Source organism: Hipposideros armiger, unplaced genomic scaffold (genome assembly GCF_001890085.2).
Source record: "Hipposideros armiger isolate ML-2016 unplaced genomic scaffold, ASM189008v1 scaffold_366, whole genome shotgun sequence".
Classification (NCBI taxonomy): domain Eukaryota; kingdom Metazoa; phylum Chordata; class Mammalia; order Chiroptera; family Hipposideridae; genus Hipposideros; species Hipposideros armiger.
In genome coordinates, this window is record NW_017731716.1 from 497,433 (window position 1) to 517,231 (window position 19,799).

Here is a 19,799-nt window from a genome sequence, read left to right on the forward strand (position 1 = left end):
AAAACCAAGGTTTTTCTTCCCTTTTAAAATAAAACAACAATAAACAATAACAACAACACTGTGCATTAAACTTCCTGGAGGATTTCATCTCATTTACTCTTTTGAGATCTGCTAGTACATCTTGACATTATAATTTTTTTATAGATAGGCACTTTAAAGCACTGTTTAAAAGAGTATAGAAATCATTAGAGAATTGTAGCTAAAATTACAAGCCAGAGCTCTCCCTTTGGTTTTGAAAACTGCTTTGCCCTCTTTTAACGCACCTCACCTCCAATTCTGTTGTTTTCTGCTTGCTCTCACTGTTTAGAAGAGAAATGACAAGATAAAGATGCAGCCAGGATTTTAGTCATGAGGAGAGGTGTTATTCATATTTTATTCATCCCGCTTTCTCCTCATTTAACATTGTATGTTTCTTCTGGACACATGCAGAACTGCAACCAAAAACTGTGCAGGCCTGGGGACTTGAGGTGCCACCGGCTGAGGGGCTTGAGGTGGTACCCCCTCACGTACCTCAGTTTCCTGAGGGGTAGTGGAGTTTCCTCAACTCTTATGACATCCTAAACTGGCCTTCGTGGGAAGAGAAGCAGGGACCCATCCCTGCTGGCTGGAAGCAGGCTTTCTGGCCACTGGCTCCCTTCCAGGTTCCTATTTCTGAGACCTCCCTCCTCATCTCTACCACCACCACCCTGGGTGGCACCTTTCCTGGACTCATTATCTGGACAGGAAATGGGGGTGAGCTGGTATTGCTCATCATGCATTCACTCCAACAGAACACCCTTAGAGCTGGACACCATGCTCTTAGGGGAAGCAAATGTCTAATTTGTTGGGAGCTATAGAAATCGCATTTAAAATTGAACATTAAAAATGATCCCTCTAGCCCACAAAACTCAAAAGGGGTATATCGTTAAAAAAAAACACGACCTCTGGAACTTAGATGGAAGGAGACTCCTCAGGGGGCCTCTTCCTTAGCCCCTTGCCTCAGGCAGATATGTCATTATTTTCTAGATCACCATTTCCCAGAAGAAGCAACTCTGGAAGCCCAGAGAGAGGTGAGTCACGTAAGTCACTGCACACTTAGCAAGCAGAGGGGAACTTGAGGTCCAGAGGGTTGGCCTCCTAGCATAGAGCTGCTTTAACTGCACCGTGCTGCAGTTAAATCAGATGGATTTAAATGGATATTTTAATATTTGTCATATTTAACAATTTTCAGGGTAAGCTTTGTGTAATTTCACTGCACCTGTTTCTTAAAAAAAAAAAGTTGGGCTGGCCGAGTGGCACATTGGCACGTTGGTTAAGAGCTGGCTTGGGATGCCGGCTTTAAGCAGCAGGACCCTGGTTTGAATCCCATATGAGGGCCAGTGACACTGCCCTCTACAGCTAAGATGGTGAGCAACAGCTCAACCTGGAGCTGGGCTGCCATGAGTCACCGTGATGGCATAGGCTGCAGTGAAGCTGCAGTGGGTTGCCATAAGCTACCGTGAGAGGCCGGAAGCCAGCGTAAGCAGCCGGCAGCTGGTGTGAGCTGCCAAAAGCCACTGTGAGCAGCCATCCAGAGGGCAGCAACCAAGCTCCCTCACCCGGGGAAGAGCGCAATGATAACACCAACATGAGCCAGTGAAGCAACATCCTCCACAACTAGACTGAACAACAAAAGGACAGCAACTTGTCTGTTCCCCTTCCCCCGATTCCCCAGTGCTGTTCCCCTCCCCCAATTCCCCAATAAAATCTTAAAAAAAAAAAATTTAAAAAGGAGATTTTCGAAATCCTTCATACTCAATTAAAAGGCCTGACAACATTGGTGATGGAAACCATGAGCAACCTCCTTGGTGCTCTTAGGAGTGGCATACCCAGGGAGGCTTGGCCAAGAAAACATCAGCTGGAGGGCCTCCCCTGCCAACAGCACCAAAGATCAACCTCTGGAAAAATGAATGTGCATCACAAAGTGACAATTTACTCTTCGGAGCCAGAGCCTGGAATTTCAGGAAGCCTCATAACATGAATTTCCCTCTTATGTGTATCCTTTTACATAATAATTGCTCATCTGTCTCAAATTGGCTTCATCCCCCTCCCTTCATCATTTGGTTGAATTGCACTTTATTTTAGTGTATTTATTTTGGGTCATTAAAACAGGATGGGAAAATACAGGTGAGGTGATGTAGAATGATCCTTAGACGTAAAATGATGCTTAGAAATTGAGGTAGAGTCACACAGAGACCCCTCTAGGTTGGGATCACAGCTCCATGGTTCCTCTTACTCTCTTGGAATCTTTATTTCCCTGTGTGTAAAATGAGATTGACAACTATCACACAAAGCTGTTGTGAAAATGAAAATATTGGCATAGGAAGTGTCCATCCAGCACGTTCAACAGATGTTCAGTGAATGAATGACACCATTAAAAAGATCCTTATTCATGGCTATAAATGTTTCTCCATATGCGACAACATGGATGAATCTTGAGGATGTTGTGCTAAATGACATGTCAGGCGGAAAAGGGCAAGAACCGTATGATTTCACTCATATGTGTGATATAAAACTAGAAGCAACAAATGAACCAACAAAACAAACTCACAGACACAGACAACAGTATGATGGTTACCAGAGGGAAACGGGGAGGATGAAGAGGATAAAGAGGGGTCAAATATATGGTGGCAGAGGGGGACTAGATTCTGTGTGGTGAGTACACAATGAAACATACAGATGATGTGTTATAAAGTTGTACATCTGAAACTTATATGATGTTATTAACCAATGTTACCCCCAACAAATTTTTAAAAAGTTAAAATGAGGACTGATCATAGATAAATAAGTTGGAATTGGGGAGTGAGATCAACCGATCAGTAAACAATTTCCATTAATACAATGCCATCATCTACAAAAACTTGTGTTCCTTAAGTACTGCACATATACTTCCTTTAGAAACAATGAAAACATTATGAATGTTCACATATACAAATATCCCTGGGATTACTTTACAATACTGGGATAGTTTATATTACTGGTACACTGAAAAGAGAGGCAGATGCTTATCCATCAGCGGCATACTCTTACCCACTTTTCCTCAAAGGAATCAAATATATGAGTCATACTGTCTCCAGGGACTAAGGGGACATTCTTGGAGCTCAATCGGGCAATGACCTTTTGGCCATCAGGATCATTATATGGAAGCACTGTTTAGCTGAGCGTTCAAAAATCTTATCTAACCTTTGATTTCAACAATTAAAAAATTATGCATGTGGCTAAGGACATGAGGAAAACATGGAAAAAAACAGTTTGATAAATGAGGTACAGAAGATATTGCTTATTATTACAAATAGTAAGCATTGAAAAAGTATATTTCAAAAATTTACGTTCATAACAAGCTTTGCACAAAACCACATGTTGAATGGTAAATATATATAGCATCTAAATTGTTAGCTTAATCATTGTCACCAGGCACAGAAAAATTAAGCAGAAAGCCAACTGCACATTGCTGTATCAGTAGTATAGTAAATCCATAAATCCTCAGATAAAGCAAAACCAGATTAGGCAACCAGATTTAAGAAATGATCAAGCTTAAAGGTACAGTAAATGTAACCCATATTAGTGGATAAGAATTGATAAGTTTTATTAAAATGCACCTACTAAATGTCCATGAAATAATATTTTTTAACACTTTGGGTGGGACTGTTACCTCTGAAGGTCTTATTATATGCCGTTTGCCTCTTGGAGCTTCAAAGAAGAGTTGTTCTTTGGCACCCGAATTAACTTGCAACAATTTCCCTGTTATGATAAAATAGAGACAATTAAACTCTGCATGGATATTTTTATTATAAAGTGATAAGCATGGCTGCAACTACTGTGATTCATTTTACTCCAACTCCTGTGAATTGACTATATGGTGAATTATCGACAAGTGCACATAAAGGCTATTCCATGGCACGATACAAACTCCAAAGCTATAAATTTTTGATAAAATATGAACCTCATAAAACCTGACCTTGACCATTCTTCAAGAATAGAAAAATCAAGCTTTCTATGCTTTACTCTGTTGCATTCAAAGTAGCTATTTTTCCAAAGCTTGACAAAAATCTATTTTTTGCTCTTTTCCCCCATTACCTCCTACCTAGCACAGAAATGTAGCAAAAGCAGACTGCTTTGGCAAGAATTATGGCATCAGAAGTGATAACCCTATTGCAAGTACTCACATTTACTCAGGTCTAAATTCTAAATTTGCCCTTGAAAGTTTAGAAACAGGAAAACGACACACAAACTATAAATGCTCATTTCCCTCTCGCCTCCCCCATCCTACTTGAAAATTTGTAGAGAAAAACAAGACTTTCCCAAAACAAAATGTTGAGCAAAAATAGTCTTTCAGTCTGACGTAAAATTGTAATCTTGGTTTCATTTTGATTAATGTTGAAAAAGATTAGATTTCCTTTCTCCTCTACCACGTCAATAATCCTTTAAGGCTTGAAATTTAAATGACTCAAAAGGTACACTTTCCAGTATTTTTAAAGCATTTGTTTTAATTATGGAAAATTTCAAACACATACGGAAGTAAGAAATAGCATAAAGAACCTCTATGTCACGAGAGGCCAGCATCGACAGTTGGCACATGGCCAACCCCGTTTCCTGAACTTCTCCTTACTCCCTCACTCCAGGTTATTTTGCCGCAAATCTGATACACTAATATTTCATCTGCGAATAATTCAGTGTATGTATACATAATAACATTCCCCCCTCTCTTTTTTCCATAACTATTGGGTTGTAGGAAAAGTCATGACACATTTTTGTAATGAAAAACATAGAAAAAATATGTCATGACTTTTTTTTTTTTTAAGATTTTTTTATTGGGGAATTGGGGGAGGGGAACAGCACTGGGGAATTGGGGGAAGGGGAACAGACAAGTTGCTGTCCTTTTTTTTGTTGTTGTTCTTCAGTCTAGTTGTGGAGGACGTTGCTTCACTAGCCCAAGTTGGCACCATCATTGCGCTCTTCCTGGGTGAGGCAGATCAGTCTCTGGCTTCTGGATGGCTGCTCACAGCGACTGCTGGCTACACACAGTAACCCATGGCAACCACTGCAGCAGAGGCTGTGTCGCCGGCGACTCACGGCAGCCGAGCTCCAGGTTGAGCTGCTGTTCAGCATCTTAGCTGTGGAGGGCAGTATCACTGGCCCTCAGATGTGGGATCCGAACCAGGGCCCTCTGGCATCCCAAGCCAGCTCTTAACCAACGCGCCACTCAGCTGGCCCTGTCATGAGTTTTCTGACAACCCAATATTTACATCTAGTAGTCTTGGAATGCCCTTCTTGGAAACATAATACCAAAATAAGAGCTTTGTGGTTTTTATCATGTTCTTTAAGGGTTGTGGGCAACACCTACATCTGAAATCTAGCTTGGCTAACCTTCAGGAACTGCAGGTCTGCTTTGAAGTGACTAATTACAAACAAGATTCTCTCATTTCACAACTGGTGGTGAAGGATTTTTGCCTTGGCTGTGAAGAGCAAGAAAATTTGAAAATGTTTTCTCTGAAATGGGCACGTTTTTCTGACTTGATGGCTGAACATACTACACAAATGAGAAAAAGGGGAGTTAAATTAGCTTTGGTTATTTAGCATGATAAGAAAATGGGTGACCAATATTTTTTCAATTGAACTAAATATATCCATGAAATATATTTTTAGAATTCTCAAGAGTGATTGCAAATAACAAAGGATGTGGAAAAAGGATTAATGGATTCAATGAAAACATTCTGTGAATATGGCTAATTTTAGAAGATTTGTGGCCATGAGTCTAACAGAATCCAAAGGATAGTAATTCTCAGATAATCCTAACAACTCACTTTATACCACAGTTTCAAAGATCATACTTTATTTAGAAAAACAAATCCAAAATGGTTAAAATAGCTCAGTGAAGTACGTTATGATTGTAAAACTGTTAGAAAATCTAAACACAAGAGACAAGCACCAGAGGTGCTTCACAGAGTCATACACACCTGTGGACATACCTAGGCCATGTCCCTCCCTTGAGAACTGCCCTCCACAGGAGCCAGGAATTCTCTCCCCTGGGAAACTGCTATCTGGGAGGCTGAATCAGTGGGTGCCTAGCTGGGACTAGATGTGCACCTTGGGACTAAGGGTAGCATTTGAGGGCAACAGAGAGTGAATAGGCTATGAGCAAATGAATTAGGGAAAGCCTGCCTGAGTGGAGACAGGGTCCAAAAGCAGCACCAGGCCCAGAACAGCAGTGGACATTGAAACAAGCTACTTCAGGGCAGGAAAGGAGGGGGAGAGGAACTGCCTCCTTGGTTTCTGGGCGTTTTCCAGTTCATTCCTAAAGCCAGTTAGTTCCTCAGGGGGCATTGCTTCCTGTTACTGGGTTCTAGAAAGTATCCTTATGTCTTTCCAATAATCTCCTCCTTTATTATTATTTTTAAATTTAAGTTGGATTGAGTAGGTTTCTATTCCTTGCAACCAAGGAGGTGAAATTAAAATTTAAAAAGAAAATAAAGCATCAACTATTCTAGTATTAGGAAGGTGAAATTACGGGTGTGTGTTTTTTCACCCAAATTTTCTTTACTGCTGTTATTAGACTGGTTTTTTTTTAGCATAGAGGAAATATTTAGGTCATCACTTCCCCCCCCCCCATTGCCCGCTTTGGTGTAATATATAACCACTGAAATAGCTTGAGGACAGGAGTGGAAACAGAGAAAAAGTCTGTATAGTCCATGTATAGCTCACCCCGGAATAATAGTAACCCTATTCTTTCAGAATCCTCACATTTTTATTCACTACAAATGTCTACTCACACAGAATAAGGACATTGAAAGGGACAGATGTCCTCATTTCCAAGCAGGTATAGTAACTCGCACATGTCACAGGTGCATAGAACTTTATAGTTCACAAAATATTTACACACATTATCCCAGCTATATAATTTACTACTTAGAACAATTCTAAAATTGGTACTAAATGTACCAAACGTATCAGGCCACTTACAGTGAAAATAGGAATGAGATGTCTTACTATGGCTCAAACTGCTAATTGTTAAAAGATCTTATAGTCCTGTTATTTCTAAAAGAAATGAGCTAAAAGCAACCAGAAAACATCCCTCCACATTTTCCCTCTCCACATATGTTTTTCTTACTCAAGCATTTTGTGCAGGAGCTTTCATTCAGGGGTAGCTACTGTTTCTGTAAAGGACGGGTGCACTTTTCGGTTTTCCTAAGACCTGTGGTTGCCATGGACACAAAAGGCTACAGAGGGTGAAGGCTAAGCCATTCCCCGCCCCTGATGAGCCAGCAGGCTCAGCAAATGTATTCACTCTTTTTGACAAGGTCAAACAGATTCCTGCGCCTAAATTCTTCCTCTACCCTTTGCAGACCCTGGAGGCCCTGCTGTAAAAAGCCAGGCTGGTCTTGAGGCAGCCTGGCATATTGTGGAACTCAGAGATCAGGAACATAAGAATATCAATATGACACATCTCATGGCAATGAAACTGGAGATGAACCAGGGAAGATTCACAGGCACACTTGCTCTTATTCTCCAGATGGTATTTGGTATAACTCCGTCCCCAAATCAAGAGTATTCTGTTCTTATCTCAGTCCCAGAAACCATTTGGCCTGGTCCTCTCATCTGACTGAAGGGGCCACTTAGGCGAGGTGGCTTTTCAACGACTTCAGCCTCCAGTGCTTTTGTCATTATCCTGAGTGCTAGCTGGACCACAGATGCTAGCTAGCTTTGGGCAGAATTATGGAAATGGTGAGGTTTCCCTCTCTCTCCACAAAGTGATGGCTTCCCACTGAGGGCTTATATACAGATTTTCACCCAGGCCCCTCCATGGCCACAACCCACTGATCTTGGCCAAGATCATATTCTTTCCATCTGTGATTTACTCCTCCTTGCATCCCTAATAGCCAACACAAAGCATACACACTTACAGAATAAAAAATCCTCTCAAAATGCAAATCAAACTACAATGAGATACCACCTCATACCCATTAGGATGACTGCTATAAAAAACAAAACAACAACCCACCCCTCCCCCCAAAAATAACCAAGTGTTGGCAAGGATGTGGAGAATTTGGAACCCTTTGTGCACTATTGGTGGGAATGTAAAATGCTGTAGCCACTGTGAAAGTCATTATGGTGTTTCCTTAAAAAATTAAAAAAGGAATTATCATTTGATCCAGAAATTTCACTTCTGGCTATATACTCAAAAGAACTGTACACTGTGTTCATAGCAGCATTATTCACAACAGCCAAAAGGTGGAAACAACCCAAGTATCCATTGATGGATGAAGAATAAACAAAATGTGGTATATACATACAATGGAATATTATTCAGCCTTAAGAAGAAAGGAAATTCTGACACTGTACAACATGAACCTTGAGGACACTATGCTAAGTGAAATAAGCCAGTCACAAAAAAGACAGATACTGTATGATTCCACTTATATGAAGTACCTAGAGTAGCCAAATGTACAGAGACATAAAGCAGAATGGTGGTTGCCAGGGACTGGGGGAATGGGGAATTATTGTTTAATGGGTAGAGAGTTTCAGTTTTACAAGATGAAAAGAGCTCTAGAGATGGATGGTGGTGAGGGTTGCACAATAACGTGAATGTGTTCAATGCCACTGAACTGTACACTTAAAAATGGCTAAGATGGTAAGTTTCATGTTACATCTATTTTATCACAATTAAAAGTAATTTTAAAGAAATCTTCCCAATCGAAACTTATTCTCCCTACATCTCATTTGCTCTTGGCCCTTCTAATATGTAAATAATAAATGGGTTTTAATCCCCCAATGGTCATTGTTGTCATGGGATTTCTCATATTATGTCAGGTAGTATGTGTGTGTGTGTTAGATTTTGAATAAAACTCACCATGCTCTATCTCTATTCTATGTATGCATAAGGCTGGCCTTGACTGTTTTAATCTTTCTCATAAGCATATCTAGGGTTGTTAGCCAGAGAATATATAGGGGGAAATCACTGTTTTATTTTGTTTGTTTAAAAAAAACCCCAATAAAGCAGAGAATATTAAAGAAGGGGGTTGAGCGGTGGCTGCTTCCATCTACCCTCCTTGACCTCACTGGTTCCTAGATGACTCCGGCCCCCGGTGTCCTGCCCGACTATAGATGCCAGCCTAAGCCCTCGGCACTGTGTCTGGCGTGGCTCTACAGGCAAGTGAGAGGGACTTATCTGATCCCCCTTTGCCCTTGTTGGGACTTGCACCTCTTACCATAAATGGCATGCTCTCTTCCTCTCTATTGCACTGTATAAAATGCTTGCAGGTTGTAAAGCTTAGATAAAGTCCAAATTCCAGTACAGCGAGTACAACTACAACCAAATACCTGCCTTGGCAGAAGGGTCAGTTTTATGGCCGCCACTTCAAGAAATACTTGAAATAAAATATTCTGGCATCTCAGAAATAACCTCTTTTTGGTTGAGGCCCTCGTCATCTTTCTGGTTTATTTTAGTGGCTTTCTAACTCTAGGCTCTCTCACTGTCCCCAAGACAGTAGGGAATACCCACGCAGTCCCTTAGAGTTACCTAAGGCCTATAGGGTCAAGTTCAGTGCTCTACTTCCGCACATGACACCGAAGTTCCTTTACATTCTGTCTGTCTCACCACATTCCCCTCCCTTTGAACCTCAGCCACTCATTATTACTCCCTATTTCTTAATCACCCCTGTTCTCCCGACCTCCACGTCCTGGCACACCATGTTCCTTCTGAGCCTAGAATGCTTACCCTAAATTTTACCATCTGGTGAATTTCTGCTCATCCTCCAAGATTCATCTCAAAGGTCACTCCCTTGTGAAGGCTCCATGGATTCCCCTGGGAGCTCTTCCACCACAGTAAACTTCTCTGAAAGTTGGGGCCCTGCCGTTACTTAAATACCTGCCTCCAGTGTCAGCCAACTTCCCAGGATGGAATTCAAAAGTGACCTACCCTATAGTTACAAAATAGTCAGGGGAGGTGCAGTACAGTATGGGGAATTATAGTCAATAATATTGTAACAACTATGTATAGTGTCAGATGGGTACTAGACTTATCAGGGGATCTCTTCTTAAATCATACAAATGTATAACCATTACACTGTACACCTGAAACTAATATAAAATAATATTGTCAACTGTAACTTAAAAAATATATAGTCACATGATGTAAAGTACAGCATAGGGAATATAGTCAATGGTATTGCAACAGCTCTATACACTGTCAGATGGATAGTAGACTTGGTGGGGTTATCACTTTGTGAGGAGTGTAAATGTCTAGTCAGTATGTTGTTTTGTACACCTGAAACTAAGAATAAAAAAAAGTGATCTTCCCTATAGCACTGAGGCTCCACCCTGGGTGCTTAATGCTGACTTGCCCATTCCAAGCCCCCGCTCACCAATTTCTCTGTGTCTCACCATGTGTTACTCCAGTGCCTCACCCAGTTTGTGCTCCTATATTATTCAGGCACAAGGACATCTCCCTCACTAAATTATAAACTCTGAGGAGAGTAGGAACCATGTCTCACTTCTGGTTCTTCCACATTTTCTGGCTTAAGACTTTGCACATGGCAGAAGCAAGATTTGTTAAATAAATAGACATATCCCCAAGGTGTTTGTGGGCATGATTTGGAGGAGGCAGAGGGTAGGCTGCGAGTTTTGGAGAGCGGAGAAACTTTAGGTGAGCTGAATGTAGCTTTCCACCTCTGCTGGAGGATGAAAATTGCTTGAGGCTTCTTGGGCAGTTCTCCAGGAGGTGGAGCATTGGTAAGAAAAGGGACAGCAGTAAGGAGGAGACACAGCATGCCGAGCTCAAAGGGGAAGGTGGTAGCTTGCTAGGGTAACAGAAGGGGTCATATATGAATGTCTCCGACCTTCTTAAAGCTCAGTGGCTTGAATTAACAACAACAACAACAATAATAATATCGAAATAAATACTCCAAATGTTAACAGCAGCTGCCTCTAGGTTGTAAGATTATAGTCATTTATATTGTTACGGGGTCCCCTCCCCCTCTGCTTTTCTCTAAAACTCAATTGCCATTCTCTAGAAACATATATGAATAGACAATGACTTTTTCAAAACAATATTATGTTTTAAAAGCCACAACATACTTTACCTCGAGAGTCCCAGTCAACGTGTGTAATATAGCTAGAAGCACCTTTACAGATGCCAACCCTTTTGCTCGTAAGTACATTGTAAATATCCACAAAGTTATCATGGGATGCCACAGCAAGGTATTTTCCTGTATCTATAAAGAAAAGTGTGCAGTTAATATCAAAACATTTTATATAGGAATTTACTTTCAGAAACTTAACATTTTTAAATGAGGTAAAGATCAAGGAGATGGTGAAAATAGCCCTCTCTTGTACCTTTTTGTCCCAATACATTTAAAAAAGTTTTTGCTAGGGCCAGCCGAGTGGCTCAGTTGGTTAAGAGCTCACTCAACGGTTTGAGCTCTGAGCAACAGTGGTTTGAGTCCGGCCCGAGCTGAGCTGCCACTGAGCTGCCAACAGGTGGCAGGATGGCTCAGCTAAAAAAATATATATATTTTTTGCTGTCATCTTTACCTTTTGAAAATTTAATATCAGAGATCATTTCTTTTCTGTGATGGAAGGAGACCATGTCTTCAACAGTGTCAGCATTTACGACCAGGAAACTCCCATCATTCAGGCCAACTGCTAAGGCTTTCCCATCAGGGGAGAAGGCACAGCATCTCCCACCTACAAGAGTCCACAAAGAACACTGTTAGTGTCTGTACTTTACTATCAAACAAAGTGAAGACATGGGGCAATTTGCATATACACATCACTACCTGTGAGAAGAACTAAAGCTTTATAACTTAAAACACCTCTTCTCTCCATACCCAAGGACAATGATCATAATGCTGATAATACATTTTCAATTGCTTTGAGGGTATCCATTCATTTCTTGGCATCTGAGTACCTGGGATGTTTCAAAGAGTTAATATAACCAGTGTCTTTGCTTCCAAGAAAAGAGGTGATACTTAAGGAGCTCTGTAATAAAATTTCTAAAAACTTTTATATATATATATCATGCCTTGCACGTAAAATTGCTTTAGAGAACCTTGTTGTTTTATTCCAATTCTCTGATCCATGGATCATAATGTATAATTCTGGGGGTGAAATATTTGCTTCCTGCCTCTTCCATCATGAGAAGAATGGAATATGGACAACGATCTCTCAAGAGGTGTCTATAAAACTAATGATGGGCTGACGGTGCTACGTGAGCAATGCTTTCTACTGTTTTGTAGGGTCACAAGGAGACATTTCTGAAAGAGGAGTATGGGCTCTATCGGGGTATGCTGAACAGCAATCCTATTTAAGAAATGCCCCCCTCCTCGTTGTTATTGTGAAGACTTTGGTAAGCACATCCTCAGCAACGAGAGTCATGCAGCCTTTTACCAAAGCATTCCCCACTGAGCTTCCACACACATCCCTCAGTCCCTTGTTCATGGTATGCTGAGAGCTGTGTTCAAACCAGTAACTTTAAATTGGCTAATCTTAATTATATCTCCCTTTTCTCCTTCATTCATTCACATGGCAAACACTTATTTACCTATGATTAGTCAGGCACGGTGCTAGTGCTGAAAGAACAAAAGACAAGCCTGTCCTTGAGGAGAGTCATAAAGATTAGGTTAATCATATGATTTATTGTACAAATCAGGACACTTCTGAGAGTGAAATGGAGAGATATTAATAATTACAACAGGGCCGGCCGCGTGGCGCAGTGGTTAAGAACTGGCTTGGGACGCCAGAGGGCCCCGGTTTGGATCCCGCACATGAGGGCCAGTGACACTGCCCTCCACAGCTAAGATGCTGAACAACAGCTCAACCTGGAGCTGGGCTGCTGTGAGTCACCGGCGACAGCGTAGGCTGCAGCCCCTGTGGCAGTGGGTTGCCATGGACTACAGTGTGTGTAGCCAGCAGCCAGTGTGAGTGGCCAGCAGCCGCAGTGAGCAGCCGTCCAGAAGCCCGCGACTGATCTGCCTCGCCCGGGAAGAGCGCAATGATGGTGCCAACTTGGGCCAGTGAAGCAATGTCCTCCACAACTAGACTGAAGAACAAAACGACAGCAACTTGTCTGTTCTCCTTCCCCCAATTCCCCAGCGCTGTTCCCATCCCCCAATTCCCCAATAAAAATCTTTAAAAAAAATTAATAATTACAACAGGACCATAGCTGTAAACTGGGTTGAAGGGTCATCTTATCTAACATAATTTAGTAGTTGTTCTTTTGAATGAATTTTTAACTAGAGAATAAAGTCCATCGTCTGACATTCAAGCCGCTTGCAGTGAGGGCTTACTTGGTTTATCATTTCCCCAATATAAATTAGTGGCCAAATGATTCAATTTTGTAGTAGCAGTTAAGAGCATGGGCTTTGGAGTCAGACCTGGGTTTGAGTCCCGGCTCCACCACATATAAAGTCCCAGAAGTTCAGTGTAAAGAGAGGCAATACGGTAGGAGGCGGCAGCGTCATGCGGCGGCCACAGGGGTGCCCTCAGAAGCAACACTGCCTGGGTTTGAATTCAGTTTCATCACTTACAAGCTATGAGACTTTGGGCAAATGAATTAAGTTCTCTGTGCCTCCGTTTCCTAATTTGTAAGTGTTAGTACTAACGCCTTAGTCATTGGGCTCCCGTGAAAACTAAACTTGAAGTGCTAGCACAGTTGCTGGCTCAGCAATATTAGCCACCTTCCTTATTTTTACTACTATCTTGACATCTTGATTTTATCCCCCTAGATGATAGTCCCCAGGTCTCTCTGCTTATACGACTACCCAGTACAAATACTTTAGCACCAGACCCCAATCTCATCCTTTGCTGTCTTAAGAAATTTTGCAAATCCTTTGGGCCTAAGCTCTCATGTTTCTTCCTTGATGAAACTGTCCGTCCCTGGCAGTAGACCTTCCTCTGAGCCTCCATAGTACCAGCCTGTGCCAGATTTCTTTGGTTTGTCTCTCCACACCCACTCTCCGTCCTGTTCTGTGCCTGGAACTGGCCTGTATGGTCTGCATCAATGGGCTCCCTGGCCTTTTGGCTTCTGATTGGGTTTGGCCAGGGGAGCACACAGGCAGGAGGAGGGAGAAAGGGAGGGAGGGAAGGAGGAAAGATGGATGTAATTCCCTCGCTGCCTCGCTGCGAGGTCGCTGCATGTGGTTGAGTCTCTGGGCTGTGGTTGAGATGGTTAGGCTGCCATCTCACATAGCTCTCACTTTCAGGGTCCCAGCAATCACTCCCTCCTGCCCGTTCAGGCTCAGGGCTGGTAATGGTACTCAGCTGTTAATAGCTTCAGAGTGCTGCACTATCCCCAGTCGTTCCTCGGCACCCTACCACCCCTTTACAAATAGTCCTGTTTTTAGACGCTCCTCAAATTACCCAATGTGAATGCACCATCTGTTGCTGGGACTCTGTTCAAATCTTGTCCATCTCTGAAACTAGAGATGGTACCATTCATCTTGGGATCCCTAGAGCCTGACACATAGAAGCTACTCAATAAATACTTGCTGAATTCATACTTCTTGGTACACCTCTTAGTTGTAGTGCACATAGGAGTTCAATACATATTTACTCATTTCTTGATATTAAGTATTATTTTTTTGAATAGCTGATTTTTGTTTTCCAGTAATACAATGAGTTCTGGAGACTGTCAGACATAAAGATAAGCAGCATTCTTTATAAGCTGATATAGTTCCACTGAGTGGCACAGCTCTCAATGAGAAGAGGAAGAACACATTGCCCCCAGCTGGCAAATGTCTGTGCAGTGCAAGGAACATCAAGTGAATAACAGAGCTGGGCACCGATAGATCAGAGCAGCTTCCTGGAATAATTCTGCATGTGCCGAATGATAACTGTAGCAACAGACATTGAATTCCCGTTGCCTAGCATATCCTGGAGTTTATAATAGGTGCTCTCAGTAAATATTAGTGGAATACATACATGAATCCAACACATTCTGTTGTTCGTAAATACTTTCACAGATGTGTAAGGTGATGTCATGTACCTTTTTTGAGCTTCCGTACCGCCAGCATGCGGTGCTGGGAGGATAGTTCCCAGATGCGAAGTGTTTTATCGTCGCTCACTGTTGCACAGATGGGCAGAAGAGGGTGAGCTGCCAGCCCCCACACCTCCCCTTCCATGTGTCCCTGTGGGAGAGAAAATGGGGCAACATCAACTCGGTTCAGGCTTCTTGTGTTGCCTTTCAGCAGCTTTGTGCTGCGTATTCAGCCCAGGTTCAAATATCAATAAACACAGTTTGAGCTTCCTTGAGCCAAAATGATTGCAGTGACTAAGTCTTTCGTTTGAACTTGAATCTAAAGCTGGGTCTACATGATGCAAAAGCATTGATTTGGAAAGCAAAATATGGACTCATCGCTTATAAATTTTGTTTATATGATGCCAAACATCTTCTCGTTTAGAAATAACTGAGTGAATAATGAAGTGCCTTCATTTTATGCTATTGTTGGTCATCAAATAAATTCAGTATATATGTACCTCCTTGTAAAACAGCTTGATCATGACACAAGCCACTTCAATAAGATGATATTCTAAAAGATGCAGGTGCCACCTATCTTTGTCGGAGGAACTGAACAGCAATATTCTTATTAATTTCAATTTGAGTCCTTTGAATACATAGCACTTTCCAGAACAGAAATGGAGAGAGCTAAATTTTCCTTTCAAGCATCCTGGGTTCAGCATTTATTCACAAATTGATTTATCTGGTGAACACTGGAAAACAGAAATGTCCTAAAAGGCATTGGACCAATTCTACACACTTAAATCTTATCAAAAACACACTTAACTGGCTTAGAATAATTAACTGAGATAAAACAGTATTTGATAAATGAAAAATTAGGGGGGAAATTAATCTGATTCCTATAATTTATCACCCATTAAAGCAATGTAAAGAATAGATTAGTGTACAGAGCAATAAAACAGGCCAGATTGTTTACTGAATTTCTGCTAATTAGCACCTAAGTATTAAAAGGCTTTGCTTAGTAAAGCAAAAAAGGAAAACCATACATAGGCATCTCAAAGGTGTTTGCAGTTGGAATGCTTTGGGGAGCAGGTGGCTTTCCAAAGAGAAACTGGATGATTCCAGTTTCACTGGGGAGCTGTTGGAGCAAAACAGTAATTTGGCAGAAGACACAAAGTTCCAAATACAGCTGACATTCAAATATCTGAGAAGGGCTAGAGGGTGTAGATATTGTTTTTGAATTTACTGGATTTGGAGCACCCTCTATTTCTAGTTTTCTTCCCCTCAGAAGCCTCCTAGCCCCCAAGCTCATAGTCAAAGGATGGGTCAGGTGTCAACCCCCATCTCCCTCCAGACTGGAGCTGCTTGGAGTTCATTTACAGACCAAGTCCCTTTGTTCATTTTGCTTGAGGATAAGGTTGTGGGGCTCTGAGACCCTTTCAAACCGCTGCTCATACATTGATTTAAAAATTATGTTTCTTTAATCAAATATAATTGTCTTCATTCCTGTATAACATAGGAATGGACAGGGAGCAAGGCAGGCTGGAATTATCTTGAGTGGCGCTAGCAAATGAGCTTGCAGTCTTTCTTACTGTTCACCCATAAAGCTGATAACAAACAATTGCATAATTGAGTTGATTATATTCAAAGTACACACAATGGAAACTGTCAGAACTCACCTCATGTTACTTCTCTCCTCCCCCAACCTAGGTTTCCTTCTCTTAAAAATCTATTCCAAGTGATATTGGTTGTCACACTATTGGAACTGGAAAAGTCATTCTGATATCTTCCCAGAGCAGGATAGCTGCTGGTCTTAATTACGCTGCCTCTACTGTCCCTTCACTTTCCCTCAGTGTCTTTCCTCTCTTAGAACAGGACTGTGAGCCCTGAGAGCACCGCAAGTCCTATTCCACAGTGAACAGCACATAGCCCAGGGCAGATCTCTGCAGGAGCCTAATATTGATTGAATTCAACTACTGGAATTCTACCTAGGAGGAAATGGCAAATGAGAGATAAACCAGAAGAGGAAAGATGCTGAGAAAAAAAGAAAATAAATGGTACCCACCGTAAGGAGAGAAGATAGTTCCACCAGCTCTACCACCCACCCACAGCTCAGAAGACCATGTCTCCTGCACTGCTTTTCAGCAGTTCCCACACTGAGACATTCAGAGAACAGCCTGGTGTCGTGAAAAGAAGGGCTCTGGTATCTGACAAACCTTGGTTTGAATCACAGCTCTGCAGCTCTGAGCATGTAGCTGTGGGCAATTTACTGGGCTTTGGGTCCCTCATCAATAAAACAATTTCAACTGAGCAAATCTGCTGTGGAGATGAGAGATCAATTTTGTACAACAGTATGGCCTGACACAGAGTAGGTGCTCAATAAATGGTTATCTGTGGTTATTTTTATTATTAGAACAATAGAAACGAATATAAGAAAGCATAGAATTCTTGAGAACAAAAAAGTAAAAAAACCTTTATTGTTAAGTTTAAAACATACTTAAACACAATTGGCTCAACTATAACATAATACCCAGAGTTTAAATCTTACAGTATTGTTTAAATCACATTATGGTATAAATCTTACAAAATATATAGCAATATAGCATGTATGAAAACAATTTAAAGTCTCAAACATTTGGGGATTAAAAAATCAATAACGAATTAAAAAGACTTTAAATTGTTTAAATTGAAATAAGCAATTGCTTTTCAATAAAGTTAAATAAGAAGTCATGTCCAGAAAGAAAAAGAAATAAGTCTGGCAGGAAACAACAGGAGCACGAGCAGCTGGAGAAGAAAGAAGCCACACCTCGAGGATGCATGTCCAACAGCTCTCAATTCTGGCTGCCTGCCACTGTCAGCTATTGAGCTTTTGAGGTTTGTTTTTAACACAGAATTTATACACATACACACACACACACACACACACACACACACACACACACACACACACACCACACAGATTCTTCTTCAGGATATTCAGAGTAAGAGTTGAGCACATGCATTTCTAGAAAACCTCATAATGTTCTGAGCCATGAACTGGGTGCAGACCTGTTCCCAGGGTGGAGCCAATCAGAGGGCCCCTTTCAGTGGGATTTGGGATTCACCACACAGGCATGGGTCAGGGGAGGGAGGTGAAGCTCCTCCATTGGACCAGCAGGAGTCCTGAAGCTTATACTCTCAGTGGCCATTCTTTCACTCCACCTTCTGAACCTATACCTTCCATGCCTCTTTCATCTACAAACATGCCCTATCCATCACCAAATTGGGCAGGACTACATACTTACCTCTACATACTACCACCTTCTCAGGTAAGATTTTATCACTTCTTTGATCTTTAAGGGTTCATTGATATTTATTTTAATCTGATTTTACCTGGACATAATTCTTGAGAGCAGAGAGAGGGTAAGGAGTATGTAATGTGTTTGTGTGAATCAAGGCTGAAGCTAGAATGAAACACAAAATCTAAAGTGATGCTTGTATGTTTGGTGTGTGTGGAGCAGAGAAATTTTTAGTTTTACAGATTGACAGACCAAAAGGAAATATACCTAAGGAGCCTTATGCACACTGCTCACCTGGACTTGACTTAGATGATTAGATTATGGACTTTGAGCAGGTACTATAATGGGATAAGACTCTTGGATTGGAGACCTTGGGCTGGGGGGGGGGAGCGGCAGGCAGAGGAGCGGGGGAGGATGAATTTTGAATGAGTAGGGACATGAAGAACTGGTGGCCAGAGAGTGAACTGTTATGGGCAGATTCTTTTTTTTTTTTTTTTAGCTGAGCCATCCTGCCACCTGTTGGCAGCTCAGCGGCAGCTCAGCTCAGGCCAGACTCAAACCTGTTGCTCAGAGCGCAAACTCTTGAGTGAGCTCTTAACCAACTGAGCCACTCGGCCGGCCCATATGGGCAGATTCTTGAGATGACCATCATGATCCTCCTCGTTTTCACGCTCTTATGTAATCACCTCCCTTTGAATGTGGCGTGGCCTGTGGCTTGTTTTCAATCAATAGAATATGACAAAGGTGATGGATGTTATGATTACATGTATGTGATGATACGATTATGTTACATAAGACTGCAGTGACTATTTTTTCTCTCTCCCTTGCTGACTTTGAGGCAGTAAGGGGCCATGTTGGAGAACCCCATGTAGCAAGGAACTGTGGGCAGCCTCCAGGAGCTGAAGGTGGCCTCTGGCCAACAGCCAGCAAGGAACTGAATTCTGCTAACCCGAGTGACGTTGGAAGCAGATCCTTCCTCAGCTGAGCCTCAGAGGAGACTGCAGCGCTGGCTCTCATTGCTGGCTGTGGAACCTTAAGTCGACGACCCAATGAAGCCATGCTCAAACTCCCGAGCCATAGAAATTACAAGATAATAAATGTGTCCTGTTCTAAGCTATGAAGTTTGTGGCAATTTGCTACACAGCGATAGGTAATTAATACTCTCATGACTCTGACAGTGAATGCCTCCTTAAATTTTGCACATTAAGTGCCACACCCCCTCTGCCTCACCCTAGTCCTGGCTCTGATGTTAATTATGGTTCAGAATATGTACAAACACAGTACCTGAACAAGCAGCGTCATTGGGCCACTTTTATCAATTTCCAGGACTTCTCCATTTTTTGTTCCCACCAGGATATGTCCATGTCCCAAAGTAATGGCACGAATTGAAGGGTTGTCTTCCAAAAGCAAGCCTGGGGAAGGGGTGGGGGGAAGAATGTATTTAATAGAACAAAAAATAAAAAGATTGACTATTATATAAATTCTGTTTTTATAGTTCCAAAGTACTAGCCATTAGGTGATCATCCTTGACATGTCTACCATCGGCCTAG

The 19,799-nt window shown here is 41.8% G+C and overlaps 1 protein-coding gene across 8 annotated transcripts in view; it reads right to left on the minus strand.

The window, feature by feature from the left end:
• The window catches only part of EML6 (EMAP like 6), a 282,005-nt gene that overhangs the window by 62,219 nt on the left and 199,987 nt on the right, over nucleotides 1-19,799 (minus strand). For all 8 annotated transcript variants that reach the window (XR_002126189.1, XR_002126190.1, XM_019662103.1 and 5 more), the window contains 5 exons: nucleotides 19,534-19,661; nucleotides 14,999-15,140; nucleotides 11,548-11,700; nucleotides 11,097-11,228; nucleotides 3,671-3,759 (listed from right to left, as the gene is read on the minus strand). Coding sequence is in view for 6 of the 8 variants with exons in the window: in XM_019662103.1 (XP_019517648.1) it covers nucleotides 3,671-3,759; nucleotides 11,097-11,228; nucleotides 11,548-11,700; nucleotides 14,999-15,140; nucleotides 19,534-19,661 (644 nt within the window). In the remaining 2 variants the exon portion in view is untranslated. The remainder of the gene's footprint in view (nucleotides 1-3,670; nucleotides 3,760-11,096; nucleotides 11,229-11,547; nucleotides 11,701-14,998; nucleotides 15,141-19,533; nucleotides 19,662-19,799) is intronic.